This window comes from Delphinapterus leucas, chromosome 11, assembly GCF_059928025.1.
Source record: "Delphinapterus leucas isolate spDelLeu-1000000601 "Yukka" chromosome 11, BTC_Dleu_Yukka2, whole genome shotgun sequence".
NCBI classification, from domain to species: Eukaryota; Metazoa; Chordata; class Mammalia; order Artiodactyla; family Monodontidae; genus Delphinapterus; species Delphinapterus leucas.
This window is the reverse complement of record NC_143139.1, coordinates 39,072,126-39,088,160: the sequence shown is the minus strand read 5'-3', so window position 1 is coordinate 39,088,160 and position 16,035 is coordinate 39,072,126. Positions and strand designations below refer to the sequence as shown.

At 49.6% G+C, this 16,035-nt stretch overlaps 2 protein-coding genes across 12 annotated transcripts in view; both read left to right on the top strand.

The window, feature by feature from the left end:
- Positions 1–6,443: 6,443 nt before the first annotated feature.
- Positions 6,444–11,095, top strand: RHEBL1 (RHEB like 1). Of its 3 annotated transcripts, XM_022572339.3 has the most exons (8): positions 6,444–7,962; positions 8,576–8,647; positions 8,979–9,046; positions 9,323–9,405; positions 9,495–9,551; positions 9,753–9,800; positions 10,063–10,144; positions 10,303–11,094. In XM_022572339.3, exons 1-8 carry the CDS (start codon positions 7,911–7,913, stop codon positions 10,390–10,392), a joined length of 552 nt encoding a protein of 183 aa, XP_022428047.1. In that variant the 5' UTR covers positions 6,444–7,910; the 3' UTR covers positions 10,393–11,094. The 3 variants fall into 3 exon arrangements, with proteins under 3 accessions (XP_022428047.1, XP_089776792.1, XP_089776791.1); XM_089920666.1 differs by having other exon boundaries at positions 10,063–11,095; XM_089920665.1 differs by having other exon boundaries at positions 9,753–11,095.
- Positions 11,096–13,816: 2,721 nt separating this feature from the next.
- Positions 13,817–16,035, top strand: part of KMT2D (lysine methyltransferase 2D) — a 39,456-nt gene continuing 37,237 nt past the window's right edge. For 8 of the 9 annotated variants that reach the window (XM_089920649.1, XM_089920653.1, XM_089920650.1 and 5 more), the window contains exon 1: positions 13,817–15,029. The gene's annotated coding sequence lies outside the window, so the exon portion shown is untranslated. The remainder of the gene's footprint in view (positions 15,030–16,035) is intronic. The other variant, XM_022572259.3, reaches the window with a different exon arrangement.

The window sequence follows — 16,035 nt, the reverse complement described above, 5'->3', positions numbered from 1 at the left end:
TGCATTGGGCTTCCCTGGTGGCGCAGTGGTTGGGAGTCAGCCTGCCGATGCAGGGGACACGGGTTCGCGCCCCGGTCTGGGAAGATCCCACATGCCGCGGAGCGGCTGGGCCCGTGAGCCATGGCCGCTGAGCCTGTGCGTCTGGAGCCTGTGCTCCGTGGTAGGAGAGGCCACAACAGTGAGAGACCCGCGTACCGCAAAAAAAAAAAAAAGGTGCATTAATTCAATACTCTCCCCATGCCCCCACTAAGCAATTCCCGTTTTTCCCCTGTCCTCTAAGTCTATAAATGGAATTTTGTCTCTATTAATCAGGTCATCAACTTTTTAACTTGAATCTGGAGTGCACTTTGTGTGAGTCCTCACCATCCTCTCTGTTGCTACTGTGGTCCAGGCCCTCACCTTTCTCCTCCTGGGTATCAGCTTCCTAACAGTGCTCCTGCCTCCAGCACCAGTCTGTCTCGGTACATCCTCCTCCACAGGGTCGCCAGCATGATCCTTACAAAGCACAGCTGTCTTCACGGTACTGCCCTCCCCATAACACTCCCATCAAGGCAACATCAAAGGTCCCTTTGCTCATTGCAGTGCTTCCCAAACCTTGTACTATTTTCATGACTATGTCCATAGACCCATTCCACCCATATAATTGTTTAATATTTTTCTCTAATTTCACTGGCTTCTCTTTCTGCCAATTTCAACCTCTTCTAAGCAACAATATTTGTGAAGTCAGAGTTTTGGCATTATAGCTCTTGTTTTTCCTACCACACATTAAAAATTACATAGCAAAAAAAATTTCTTTTGTGTATTACCTAAGTCATCTTACATAGCACTAGTTGTATATTTTGAAAACCCTGGGGTACAGAATAAAAACCAAATTCTTTTTTCTTAATTTTAAATTATTTATTTATTTATTTATTTTTGGCTTTGTCGGGTCTTCATTGCTGGGCTCAGGCTTTCTCTAGTCGCGGTGAGTGCGGGCTACTCTTTGTTGCAGTGCGTGGGCTTCTCATTGTGGTGGCTTCTCTTGTTGTGGAGCACGGGCTCTAGGCACGCGGGCTTCAGTAGTTGTGGCACGCGGGCTCAGTAGTTGTGGTTCGTGGGCTCCAGAGCACACAGGCTCAGTAGTTGCGGCACACGGGCTTAGCCGCTCCTCGGCATGTGGGATCTTCCTGGACCAGGGCTTGAACCTGTGTTCCCTGCACTGGCAGGCAGATTCTTAACCACTTCGCCACCAGGGAAGTCCCAAGACCAAATTCTTAAAGCTGGCATTCATAGCCCTCCCTGATCTGATCCCAGTCAAATTTCCAGCCTGAATTTCCACACGTAGCTCCCCCTCACAGAATGCTCCAGGTACAGGGTCCACTCTGTATTTCCAGACACACTGTGCTTTCACTCTTCTCTGAGCATTTTGCCTTAAAAATTTTTTTTTTATTGAAGTATAGTTGATTTACAATGTTGTGTTAGTTTCAGGAAATCACAGCAAAGTGATTCAGTTGTGTGTGTATATACATACATATATATATACATATATATATATATATATATATATACTGATTCACTTTTTCAGATTCTTTTCCATTATAGGTTACTATAAGATATTGAGTATCGGGACTTCCCTGGTGGCACAGTTGTTAAGAATCCCCCTGCCAATGCAGGGGACACGGGCTCGAGCCCTGGTCCGGGAAGATCCCACATGCTGCAGAGCAACTAAGCCCGAGCGCCACAACTAATGAGCCTGCGCTCTAGAGCCCATGAGCGAAAACTACTGAGCCCACGCACCACAGCTACTGAAACCCACGCGCCTAGAGCCCGTGCTCCGCCACAAGAGAAGCCACCGCAATGAGAAGCCCGCGCACCACAAGGAAGAGTAGCCCCCGCTCGCCACAAATAGAGAAAGCCCGCAGGCAGCAGTGAAGACCCAACACAGCCAAAAAATAAATAAATAAATTTATAAAAAGAAATACACAAGTTATTGAGTATAGTTCCCTGTGCTATACTGTAGGTCCTTGTTGGTTATCTATTTTATATATAGTAGTGTGTATATTTTAATCCCAAACTCCTAATTTATTCCTCACCATCCCAACGTTTTGCCTTTTTGCTTAGAGCCTTCTTGAGCTTTAAGGCTCAGCTCAGTTATCATGTGGAATCTCTGATCCTTCCAGACAGAATCAATCAACTTTTCTTTTCTTTCTTCCTTCCTTTCTTCCTTCCTCCCTCTCTCTTCTTTTTTGAAGAAAAATTTCTTCCATGCTTCTAGCTACTTATACTGTAATGTGAGATGATATAATTTTGCCTTCTAATCTTTTTTTTTTTTTTTTTTTTTTTGCGCGTTACGCGAGCCTCTCACTGCCGTGGCCTCTCCCCTTGAGGAGCACAGGCTCCGGACGCGCAGGCTCGGCGGCCATGGCTCACGGGCCCAGCCGCTCCGCGGCATGTGGGATCTTCCCGGACCGGGACCCGCGTCCCCTGCGTCGGCAGGCGGACTCCCAACCACCGCGCCACCAGGAAGCCCTGCCTTCTAATCTTTTGCCTGATAATTTTCCCTACTATAACATTCAGAGGTGTATCATTCAGAATCCTTGGAGGAAACAGATTGCATACTCAAATGGGAAACTGAAGATAATATAATGAAAGGGATATTCATAAAGGTGTGGACAGAGTAATGAAGTATCTACAAGTGTGGTGAAGCATTCAGTCTGGCATCGGTGGGGAGTCATCAGAGGTGCTAACTCCTAGGCCTGAAGGGGCAAGGGAAGGAAGGATTACAAGAATTCAAGGGAGCTGCAACTGTGTCTAGTTGAAAGAGAGGGCTACCCAACAGGGTCTGTGGCCTCTGGTAGCCCCATGAGTGAGTCCAGGAGAGATGACAGAAGAGCTGCCAATTTAATCCACAAAATCATGAGAAATAATACATTGTTATTGTTTTAAACCACCAAGTTTTGATATAGTTTGTTATGCAACAGTCGATAACATACATCAGCAGGGAGGTGAAGCCTTTCTCTACCAAAACTGTGGAAAACCAAGAAACCCTGAAGACCTGTAAAATGGAACCCATCATTTCAATGGAAACATAGCAAAAATGTTTTCACTTTTCATAGAGATAATTAAAACAGCTTTCTGGGAGCATTTCGTCTTTATTTTATCTCAGCTGTCTGAGACAGAGCAATGTATGATGCTGTCACTAGAAATTTTATTCTAAGCTTATTTACCTAACATTAGGATAGTTTGCTTCCTTTATTTTATCCTATACTGGTGATCTTTGCATATCTGTGATTTTTTAAAATTAATTTATTATTTATTTATTTTTGGCTGCGTTGGGTCTTCGTTGCTGCATGCAGGCTTTCTCTAGTTGTGGCTAACGGGGGCTACTCTTTGTTGCGGTGCACGGGCTTCTCATTGCGGTGGCTTCTCTTGCTGTGGAGCATGGCCTCTAGGCTCACAGGCTTCATTAGTTGTGGCACACGGGCTCAGTAGTTGTGGCTCACGGGCTTAGTTGCTCTGTGGCATGTGGGATCTTCCCAGGCCAGGGCCCCAACCCGTGTCCCTTGCATTGACAGGGGGATTCTTAACCACTGCACCATCAGGGAAGTCCCTACCTCTGATCTTTACAAAGTAACCGTTTATGCCCTACCTTTTACGGTGACATATTTAACAAACAAATATCCTGGTCCCAAGATATGCAGGTCTTGTAGAATGGCTCTGTAAAAATTTGTTCCTATTCTCTTTTACCTTTCTATACTATAGAGGGTGGAAAAGAAAATGCTAAAATTTCCAGGCTCTTTTGCAGGTAGAGATGGCCACATGATACAGTTCTGTTCAAGAAGACATAGGTGAAAATCTTCTGTGAGATCTTCTCATCCAGAAAAAACTACAAGAGAAAGCCCTTTGCCTTAGTCCTTTTGCCTTCTTCTTGGTTGCAAACAAGAGAGTTTGATTTAATAAAGAGACTATTTACAAAGGTGTGGGCAAGGTGTTGGGAAGCAAAAGGGATAGAACAACACCTCCGGGTTAGTATGAGAGAGGCTGTTATTACTGTAGGCCTGAAGGGTAAGGGAAGGGAATTACTGGAAACAGAACACTGAGAGCTGTCTGTGTTAGGGTTGGGGGAGTGCTTTGAGAGGTGCTGTGACCTTCAGTGTGGGAACAGACCTTCTCTTCCTTCCATTTGATCTTCTGTGAGTACTCCTCTTTGGCTGAACCCCACTGGAATCCAAGGAGCAAGGTCTACCTCCCGGACACAGATCTGGGTGGAAAAGAGTAGAGAGTTAATGTGGAAAGACAAACAGCATAAAAGGCATCTATCAATATTATTTATCTTTATATCCTTAGTGTGCAAAACATGGTAAGACTGCCTGGTACAAAGTAGGAGATGAACAAACTTTTACTGAATTGAATCCAGTTCTTTGTTTTATCCTACACTGCTTACAACCTAACCTGGAACTACCGCCAACCTCATTCAAGCCCAATCATCCAGCATAAAATTGCTGGTCTGCAAGGAACTTCCTTTACCCAGTAGAAAAGGTATTTGGGTTCCTTTCTGAGGCCAGATTAAGAAGTGGCTCTTTGGGGCTTCCCTGGTGGCGCAGTGGTTGAGAATCTGCCTGCTAATGCAGGGGACACGGGTTCGAGCCCTGGTCTGGGAGGATCCCACATGCTGCGGAGCAACTAGGCCTGTGAGCCACAACTACTGAGCCTGCGCGTCTGGAGCCTGTGCTCCGCAACGAGAGGCCACGATAGTGAGAGTCCCGCGCACCACGAAGAGTGGCCCCCGCTTGCCACAACTAGAGAAAGCCCTCGCACAGAAACAAAGACCCAACACAGCAAAAATAAATAAACAAATTAATAAACTCCTACTCCCAACATCTAAAAAAAAAAAAAAAAAAGAAGTGGCTCTTTGGGGACTTCACTGGTGGCACAGTGATTAAGAATCTACCTGCCAATGCAGGGGACATGGGTTCGAGCCCTGGTCTGGGAAGATCCCCCGTGCCGCGGAGCAAATAAGTGTGTGAGCCATAACTACTGAGCCTGCGCTCTAGAGCCCGCGTTCCACAACTACTGAGCCTGTGAGCCACAACTACTGAAGCCTGTGTGCCTAGAGCCTGGCTCCGCAGCAAGAGAAGCCTCTGCAATTAGAAGCCCACGCACCAAGGAAGAGTAGCCCCAGCTTGCCGCAACTAGAGAAAGCCTGCGCGCAGCAAGGAAGACCCAATGCAGCCAAAAATAAATAAATAAATAAAAATTTTTAAAAAAGGTGGCTCTTTGAAACAACTTTTGTAGATCTGGACATTTTTAAATAATTAATTTTATTTTGGCTGTGTTGGGTCTTTGTTGCTGTGCGTGGGCTTTCTCTAGCTGCGACGAGCAGGGGCTACTCTTCATTGTCGTGCGCAGGCTTCTCACTATGGTGGCTTCTCTTGTTGTGGAGCATGGGCTCTAAGTGCGCGGGCTTCAGTAGTTGTGGCATGTGGGCTCAGTAGTTTTGGCTCATGGGCTCTAGAGCGCAGGCCAGTAGTTGTGGCGCCCGGGCTTAGTTGCTCTACAGCCTGTGGGATCTTCCCGGACCAGGGCTCCAACCTGTGTCCCCTGCAATGGCAGGCAGATTCTCAACCACTGCGCCACCAGGGAAGCCCCAATCTGGACATTTTAAAGCATGAGATGGTTCCATAGTTTTATAAAGCCTGTCCTCTAATCCAGTCTAACTCCTACACACCCACCTCATCAGGGCCTTGCAAAAGAAACAACTTCTGTGTGCTACCTGTATGACTCTCAGTTTCTACAACTGAGAGAACAGTGATAATAGCTACCCATTACTCAAGTCTCAGGCACAAATGTTACCTCCTCAGCTTCCTAGGATATCATATAAAAAAAGAGGAGTAACACCCCAGGTTACTCTCAGTGGGTTAGCCCACTAATGTCTTGTTTATTTTTTCTCATCGCAGTAATTACCTTTTTCTTTCTTTCTCTCTCTCTTTCACTACTTCGGGTCTTAGTTGCAGCATGCAGGATCTTCATTGCGGCACATGGGGTCTTTTTTAGTTGCGGCATGAGGGATCTAGTTCCCTGACCAGGGATCAAACTGGGGCCCCCTGCATTGGGAGCATGGAGTCTTAACCACTGGACCACCACGGAGGTCCCTGCAGTTATTACTTTTTAACTGTAACTCATTTATTGTTTGCTTGTAGATTGTTGGTCTTCTCCCCAAAAATACTTGCTCCTTGTAAGCAAAGACCCTGTCCCTGTTGTTCATGGCTCTATTTTAAGCACCTGGAAGGATGCCTGGGACATGGTGGTTGTGCGATAAATATTTGTTCATGAATGAATGAATAATGCAAATTAACAACCTCAGGCTGTGGAGAATATTAAATGAGATGACAATGAAATACACCTGGCACAAAGTAGCACTCTAAATCTAGGTTTCTTTCCTCTTTATCCTCCCTCACCTCCTGTATCCAATCCTTCAGCAAGCAAGCCAGCTTAACCTCAGCCTCAAAACATACACTGAATTCTCAGCTTCATTCATCTCTACTACTCTAGTCAAGCCACCCTCACCTCTCACCTGGACTACAAGTAACAGTCTCCTAGCTGATCTTCCTGCTTGCTCCACTTGCTCCTGTTTCTCTCAAACCCCAATCCATTCTCTACAGCCAGGGAGATCTTTTAGAAACACAATTCAGATCATGTCATGACCCAACTTACTTAGTAACATAATCAATAGCTTTCTGGGTACTTAGAATTAGTCCAAACTACTCTACATAGCCTGGCCCCTGCCATCTTCTTAGATTTCATCTGCTTTAGGCTAACTGGCTTTCTCTCTCTCTCTTTTCTGGATTTTAACAAATTTATTTCCACCCTAGCGCCATAGCACTGATGGATTCTTCTGTCTGAATCTTTTGCCAGCTGGCTCCTTACTGTCATTCAGACTTCAGCTTAAATGGGGCTTCTTTTGAAAGGAAGTGTCACTGATCTAAACTGGTTATTTCTTCTCACACTGCTCTACATAGCACTTAATACTATCTAATGCTTACTTGTTTACGTTTGTTTCTTCCCAACTAGGTTTTAAGCTTTGTGAGTTCCGAGACCTCACCTGTCATGTTCTTCGCTCTATCTTCAAAGCTAGAGAAATGCCTAAAACATATAGTAAGTATAGCAATAAATATTTGTTGAATAAATAAAACACTGTGATAATGATGACAGCTAAACCTCAGAGGACTTGGCCACAAATTCTAACAATTTTCCCAGGAATAAGATTTGCAGTTCCGAAGTTAAATCCTGGAAGACTGTGGAAACCCGACAATAAAATATCTGGGGCTGAAGTCTGGGGGAATCGGAGGGAATATATTGCAACTTTGGCCTTTTTTAACCTACCCAAGGACGCCGGAGACCTTGCAAAAGGGAGGCCTAGAATCTTTTGACCAGAAAATCCAGCCCAGCCACAACGGGTATTATCCATCCATGATTCTTTGCAGCCGCTTTTACTAGGTTGCAAAGGCGCAAACACCTCTAGGACCCCGGGTTCCTTTCTGTTTCTTTATGAATGAACCGGGTCTAGTCTGCGCACGCGCAGCTCCTGGTTCTCCCGCTCCACGTGAGGCCCGCCCTTTGCTTCTGCCAACGGCTCCGCCCCTATCCTTTCTAGTGGACCAATGGCGAGCGGCCTGGGGGGCGGAGCCCTGAGCGGCGCGGCAGTGTAGTTCCCCGGTCGCCCGGCTCCCTCGCCTTAGTCTTGCTGTGTTGTGATCACGTGGCCAGCTCCGGGCGCGGCGCTTGTTTTGGTTTCCCTCTATCTTGCCCCTGGCAGCTTCAGGGTGAGCGGCTTTCCTGTGCCGGTTGCTACACCTGCCTGCACTCGACTTTCTCTTCTTGGGGCTCTCTCAGCCCCAAGTTCTGCAAGCCCCTCGGGGCCGGTTCCTGCCATGCCGTTAGTTCGCTACAGGAAGGTGGTCATCCTCGGATACCGCTCCGTAGGTGAGTCTCGGTCTTGGGTAGAGCACGGATGCACCGCGGCTTTTTGGCCAGAGGAGGCGCACTGCCGCGGGTACGCGACCCAGGGAGAAATGGTGGCATCCTTAGAACCAGCTTGTAGAGCGAGGATTGAAAGGTTGGAGTTGAAAAGGCTGGGGTGGTGGTAGTGTAGAAGGCTGCAGGAAGCTGGAGCATGTAAGAGTTAACGTGGGCTTTACTGCTGGATCACCGCGGTGGTCCTCAGCGTTACTCTGGGGGGTGGAGGTGGGGTCAGGATTTGATGGCGGGGGCGCGGTCTGGGTGGGGCAAGTCTCAGGTGTCCGGTGCAGGACTGACTGGGTCCTAAGGAATCCCGGATCTTCCCAGGGGTGGGGTGGGGTGGGGAAAGGCGGCGGGAAAGGCTTCCTGCGGCGCTACTGTATGCATCCGGTGGCCAAGGTGCAGCGACCCAGGGCGAAAAGAGGGTGAAGGTAGCCTAACGGAAAGCATTGCATGGGGCATTCCCAGGCTAGGATGCTAATTTGGGGTCCCCTTTAGTCCAGGGCCACAGCCCGAAAGGACAGAGGATGTGAATATGGATGGGTGATTTGGATAAAATTACCTCTGCTTCCCACAGGGAAGACATCTTTAGCACATCAATTTGTGGAGGGCGAGTTCCTGGAAGGCTATGATCCTACTGTGGAGAATAGTGAGTAGACTTCTCCCCTAGGGATTGGGTAGGGAAGGCTTGGGTGCCCCATCCAAGTCCATAGTTAGGGATTTTCCTGGTGCCAGAGGGATGATTTAATTAAACATTAAATCTAATCTCCTCTAGCAGTCCTGTTCTGAGTGGAGCTAGAGTGTGGATTTTCCAAGATACTGCGTCCAGGATGGTGTATATGTAGACAATAAGAAGCCTAACATGGTCTCTCCAGGTTCCTGGAGAGCTCTCTAGACCTGGCCCATCTATGTCAATATATAGGGGCACAGATTGCTAGTCCTACAAGGCACCTCACAGTCAAGTTTTCTTTTCTTTTCAGCTTACAGCAAGATAGTGACTCTTGGCAAAGATGAGTTTCACCTACACCTGGTGGACACAGCAGGGCAGGTACCAGTTTGGGGTAGGGTATCTAAATGTGGCAGTTCAGTCCTGGGAGATGAAGTCTGGTAGCCTCTGAGGCTCATCTGTAAAGTAGGATTAAAAGAAAAGCATTTTAGCAGCATTTCAGTGTGCAGCGCTGATTGGAGCTACTCTATTAATACTTGTTGAACAGAAGTGACTGGAGTAGGGAGTGCCACAGGGAGGGTCCCCAGGATACAGCCCACCAACCTTGGCTATCTGAGTGCTGTGGATCTAGGTATTGATGTTTCTATTTCTTGTCAGGATGAGTACAGCATTCTGCCCTATTCATTCATCATTGGGGTCCATGGTTATGTGCTTGTGTATTCTGTCACCTCTCTGCATAGGTAAGTGACCAAGGTTGTGAGTGGGAGACTTGGGAGGATCTGAGGGCTGTCCCAGAATAAAGTTATAGATTCATTTCTTGTGTTTAAAGTTTCCAAGTCATTGAGAGTCTGTACCAAAAGCTACATGAAGGCCACGGGAAAACCCGGTATGTGGCTCTGGGGGATAAAGACATAGTGTGGACCCGAGGGGAGAGGGAGGACAGAGGGGCATATTGATCCAAATTAAGGAGAAAGTCAGGACATAGATCCTGTCTGGTTTGATGGGGAGTTGTCCTGCTCTGATTTGAAGGAGGTTGGGGTCCATGGGGAACAGAGGGGCTCCTGTAGTAACTGCTGTTTCCTCCCAGGCTGCCAGTGGTGCTGGTGGGGAACAAGGCAGATCTCTCTCCAGACAGGTATGGAAATCTCTGTAGCTTAAGGCGAAGGAAAGTGAGCTGGACTAGCAATGAGCCAGGGTCTTGTCGTGGCTCTGCCACTGATTCGAACCAGTCATTTTACCTCTTCATTTCTAACTTGAAGGGTAAGACAAAACAACCCTTCTATTTCAAAAACTATCATTTCATATTTCAAGCCTCAGTCCTAGGCTCCTGTAAAGATTTTGCAGAGAACATGGGGCCATTGCTGTCCTTCATTTTCATGTCCCAAATTTGCTTCTAGGGAGGTCCAGGCTGTTGAGGGGAAGAAGCTGGCAGAGTCCTGGGGTGCGACATTTATGGAGTCATCTGCTCGAGATAAGCAGGTGCTGGGCCTGAAGATTAGGAAGGTGGTGGCGGTAGCAGTGTTATGGCACTGCTTGGTGGTGGGGATGGTGGGGGAATGGGGTATTCACCTCAGAGTTGGGTGGTATTGGCAGTGAACTAAACGATTTTTTTTGCCCTGAATCCTTATCCCTTGCAGCTGACTCAAGGCATCTTCACCAAAGTCATCCAGGAGATTGCTCGGGTAGAGAATTCATATGGGCAAGAGCGCCGCTGCCATCTCATGTGAGCCCTTGAGCATGGGGTAGCTGCCTTGATTCTGCCCCTGGCACTTGCCAGGCTCCAGTGGGGGCTTGGGGGGGGCAGGCCCTCAGGACTTCACGGGTTTGTTCGGTTGCCAGCTGTGTCCCTTGCCCTCTGGGCACACAGTGTGGTACCCTCATGTTTGCACACTTACCTGGGCTCCAGTGGCCTGGTTGTCGATGTTTACAAAGAGGCAAGGATGTCTCATGGGCACTGTCCTCTAGCTCTGTTTTTGCTAAATAAATGAATTGTTATAACCTATGGAGTTGGGATATGAGTCCTGGGCATTGTTTATTCAGGACCCAGTCTCCTATGTAGGTTTTGGGTATTGGCTGGGTGAGGGGAGCTGGGGACTCCTGAAGTGGAGCTGGCTCCCTGGAGTGACAATGTATATATGCAAATAAACTGATTAATCTTTTTGTAGTTGACTTCTCTGTATCTGGGGAGAGCTCAGGGCCAATATCTCCTTTTCTAAGGAGTGATGACTATGGCCTTTGGTAGAGAATCTTTCCTCCTACCTTGTTCCTATTCCTTACCCCTCACTCATTCAGGACCATTACCCTAAGACTTACTACTTATCTTTCCCACCTTTCTTTTCGACTCTTCTCCTATACAGAGGTAACCTATTGACTGCCACTCCCATCCAAATTTGTAGGCTCTCACAATCCCCTTAACTACAGAAACACTACCCTCTAGTGGCCGGCTGCCACATGCTGACATAGCGTCCCTTGCGGGGCCTTGGCATTTGCTGGAACTCAGAGAGGATAGGGTTTAGGTGGAGGAAGAAAGACCCTTGTTCCTAATGATGTAAGAATTGTGAAGTAGTGTGAAGGCAGGGACTAAAGTGTTATGATGATTTCAGCTTTTTAAGAGTTGAATAAAGTAAGAGATAATGCCCCTGCTCAATCCCCACTCCCCGCTAGCTCTCCATCTCCTCGAGTGCCATTCATTAAAATGGATGTTCTTTGCTCCTTTCATACCTTTCACACCTTTGGAGTTGTGCTACCTTTTTTGGTGTCAAAGGCTATTGCTTCTGCTCTTTCTTATTGACTGGCCAGCTCGGTAGGAGGATGGGTTTGGCTAGGAAAATTTGGTCCTACCTGCCTCTACCCCCCACCCCTCCCCAGCAGCCCTAGGGCCTAACTGGCCTAATACCTCCTCCAAGAACTTATAAGGGTTACCTGAATGGTATCCTTCACAGGAAGGGCATAGAGTTCTCCTGCCAGCTGGGGATGCACTCCTGCCAACTCTGTCAATGCACTTAGTTGGGGAAAATGGACAAAATTTAGGTGTGATATTTAGCTGTGACCTTGTTATTGCCTGGCTCCAGGCTAGTTGGGCTTACAGTTGGGGATGACGGTTTGTCATGCTGGTTTTCAAAAGTCCTGCCAGCTGCTTTTGCATCTCTGATCTAGAATCTAAAAAGAATTAAGGGCTGCAGGAAGGAGCATATTCCAAAGAGCAATCTCTCGGGGGGCTTAGGAGTCTCTTTAGGGTTGTAAACACCCTCTCTCCCTACACTAAAATTAGGTCCTTTTATACATCTGACTTGGAATTCTCATTAAGGGTACCTACACTCCTGTTATTTCCATGAGGTCTGAGATAGAATAACAAATGTCTGAGGTTTTCTAGAAGTGTATCAAACAATCTCAAGGCCTGATAGTAGTAAAGAATAGTGGTTAATGGCTGGGTTAAAAGAGTTACTCTTCCACTTAGCTGTGTGACCTTGGGCAGACACTTAACCTCTCTGAGCCTCTGAACCTCTCTCAGTTTCTCATTTATGAAGTGTAGTTAAACCTTCCTCATAGGACTGATGTGAGAATTAAACTGAAGTGATTTATGAAATACTTAGCATAGGTCCTCATACATAATAAACCCTTAAGAAATAGTGGCTATTGTGTTATTTGAGGTCTTTCTGGTGAGGGTCTGCCTCTGGGTGCAGAGTAGGGAGAGGCCTTCTATTTTCCAACTTCTGACTCTTGGTGAACTTATTCCACTATAGCTGGGACAGGTGTGGGGTCAGTGCTGGACTTTTTTGCTGAAACAGACCTGAATGGTCAGTGAAGAGCATATGTCAGTGTGTGGCTAGCACAGGACATATCTGATCCCTCCTATGACTCTGGCCAGTAGGGATTTAGGTCTCCTGCACTGTCCAATATGAAAGCCGCAAGTCACATATTACTATTTAATTTAGTTTTAAAATTAACTAAAATTAAAAGTTCCTCAGTTGCACCACCTACATTTCAAAGTGCTCAATAGCTACATGTGGCTAAACCGTATTAGATAGTGTGTAGTGCATTTCTGTCATTGCAGAAAGTTCTATTGGGCAGCACTGTAAAAACCCTTTCCCACAAAACCAGCCCTGCACCTGATTTGCCTGCCTCTTTCTCCACATCTTAAAAAAAATAATAATAAAATAAATATATATGAATACACACACATATCCCAGGAAAAACATGGCCATTGTTTTGCATCATGCATGGCTCAACTTCTCACTTCATGTGGTTTGTTGAGCAATTTTACCTATTTCAGTCTCAATCTCTTCATCTGTAACATGGACATAATTACATGTACTTCATAACGAGGGTGAGGAATAACTAAGAATATATAAAGTATCTAGCACATTTGTTAATTTGTCTCCTCCTGTCCATCCCGTGGATAGAGTTAATGCAGAGAAGTCATTTCCAATCCCTTCTCATCCAGACTAATGGAGGAGGGAGGGGGGGGTGTCTGTATGCTGGGATCTTGCCCAGAATAACAGTACTCCGGCCAGGTAGCAGCAAGGCTACAAGTTACATGCTCTCTAAAAAGGGGTTACATGTTTACTAAGAAGGGGGACACAGGCCCTGAAGATTAGGAAAGGACTGGGGCTGGGGGTGGGAGCACCCGGCAAAGGAGGGGAAACTCTACATTTATGTTTTGATGGGGGAGGTGATTGTGGGGGCACTAACAGTCCTCTTTCCTCTCGAGGGGATTTGAGAGTCAGAAGGAACGACTAGGGACTCGTTCCGTTTTTCTTCAGGCCCCCGAACGTGGCAGGAACCCACCCTTTGCAGCGCCAGGCGCCGTGCCTCACTTTCTCCATTTGCGGACTCCAGTTCCCAGGATGCAGAGCAGCGGCCAACCTCCTGGCTCTTCTTCCATCCCCCCTCCCGGGAAAGATTGCTCCTGGTCAAGGCAAGGGGCAGCTGGAGTTTCAGGGGCCGATAACTCCAGGGAAACGGAATTAGAAAGTGCACGGAGTCCTAGTTCTACTAGCCGGGCGGTACAGGAGGCAGTTCTAGGGCCGGGGCGAAGAGGAAGGGGGCTTCTTTCCCACGTGTCTGCACAGCGGCTGGCCCGGCGCAGTCGGGGTTAACCCGTGGCGGAGGGATCCCTTAGCGTGTGCGTAGAACTGCAGAGTCACAGCCTTTCCTCCGAGAGGGCCGGATCCCTCCGCCGCTCCGCTCCAACACAAAATAGGGCCGCGTCTTCTCCTTTCTCCCCCTTCTGGAGTGGGGTTCACCGGGCAAAAGGGCCACCCGGATCTCGCGCCGGAGGCTTCCTGAATCTCCACGACCATTGCCGAGATCTCGGGCCAGGAAATAGCCCCTTCGCAGGAACCACCCTACCGGCCGAACAGGAGGCGGAGGGGGGGGGAGGCGGAGCGGCGCCGCGCTGCACTACTTTCCTCTCCGGTTGCAAATGGCTGCCTCGTTCCCCACTTTCCGCTCAGTTTCCTGACCCCCCGGCGCCGGGAGCCGGGGTTGGGCCATGCACCTCTAGGCCCCCCGCGATCGCAGCCAGCCGGGGGTCGAGGGGGTGCCGCCGATCAGAGCCGGCCAGGCCGGGGGCGGGGCAGCTCCCGAGGCCAGAGGGGAAGGGAGGCGAGCGCAGGGCCCGGAGCGGCCGGAGGGGAGCGGGCAGAGGGCTCGCACCGCCCGCCCCTTCCTCTTCGTCGCCCACCTACCCTCCTCCCTTCCCCGGGGGGAGCAGAAGGTGGGGGGCTCGAAGCCGCCGAGGGCGAGCGCTCGGGGTCGAGGAGCCCGGCGCTGGGGTGTGTGTCAGGTTCAGCTCCGCGGCCCCGCCGGCTCCGTGTCGCCGTAGCTCGCGCGGCCCCGGGGCGCCGGCCCGAGCGGGGAGAGGGGCTCGGCGCTCCTGCGAGGGTCTCACGTTCCATCCGGGCCCGGCGCGGGGCGGCGCGGCATTCCTTCCGGGCTGCTGGGGAGGCGCCTCGACGTTCCATCTGGAGAGCCTCGACGTTCCGCCCGAGCCCGGTGCGGGCGGCCGGGGCGCTGGCCCAGCCCTAGGACTGAGAGGCCGCCCGGCGACGCGGATGCGGATCCTGCTCGCCCAAGATCAAAGCCACCGGTGCTCTCTTTGTGTCCGCTCGGGATTCGCCGCCCAGGGGCTGTCCATGGAAACCTAAACTGCTGGAACCCGAGGCAGAGAGCCCTTCTTTGGCTTCTTGCTTTTTTGGGGCGGGGGAGGGTGGCCACTCCGACCTGGATTTACCGTTCTTGGCCCCCCTAAGCCCCCCCGTGCGGGGGGCGGCTGTGATCGCTCTGGCGGTTGGAGGTCGGGGAGCGGCCCGGGCTCTGGCCATGTTCTCGGATGAGGATTTCTGGATCGCCCTGTGAAGAGGTGAGTGAAGTCCGCCCGGCCAGGGCCCAGAAAGGGTTGGACTGGGGGCATAGCCAGATGGACTATCTTGGCCGGAGCTGGCCTGTAGGTTGGAGAAAGGGGTGCCAGAGCTGAAGAGGGTTCCTTTGGCAGGGTCTGTCAAGGGAACCTGAGCCAGTCGCCAGAGCACAACCGAGGCCTGGTGTCCTGGGGTGTGCCTCTTTAAAGACTGGGGGGTTCAGGGAACCACGGGAGTTTGGGAACCTGGCCAGAAAGCCTCTCTGCCTGTTTATTTTTGTGTTGGGGGGAGCTCTACCAAACTAGGACCCAAGCCCTGATGCCAGCACCAATCCCAGTCAGCTGCTTCTCCTTCAGGGTTCCTTGTGGGCCTTGGGAATAGAACAACTTGGGAGCGGGGGTAGGGTGGCACTGCCAGGTCCGATTTACTGCCAGGTTGGACTTTAAGGTTGCTCTTGCCCATCCGGGCACCCAGAGCAGTCTTTGGGAGATTCAGGGAGCCCTAGATCCTTCACTAGGCCTTATTTCACTGTGCAAAGGGGAGAGTGTGTGGAAACTGACCATTGTGATGAAGGGGTGGCTGGGGCAAGAAGGAGGCGGGGCTGGGGGCAGCTGTGGCCTTGCTGTTCAACTTTCAACTACCCCTGCCTGGCAGAGTGACCCTAGCGAGGCCTAGTGCTGTCTTAGCCTGCTTTGCCTCCCCTCCTCTCCGGATGGACATAATCTCTAGGGGATTATAGAGGAGGCCGTTGAGATTTGCTCCCTGCGAATGTGGGCTGCAAAAAAATGGCTTTTGTCTCCCGCTTTCTCTGGGCCTGGTGTGGAGAGCTGGTTGCCCATAAGTCCCTGGCTGATCTTGCAGGCTCCTCCCAGACCTCTCCAACCTTTTTAAATCAGGGAATGTTAACTGGTCCTCTGATCCTGTCCCAACTCTGCAGAATAGGGGGGCCTATATCTCCTTGGAGGAGAAGTGACCTGAGCAGAGCTGTGTCTGCTGAAGCCAATGTTT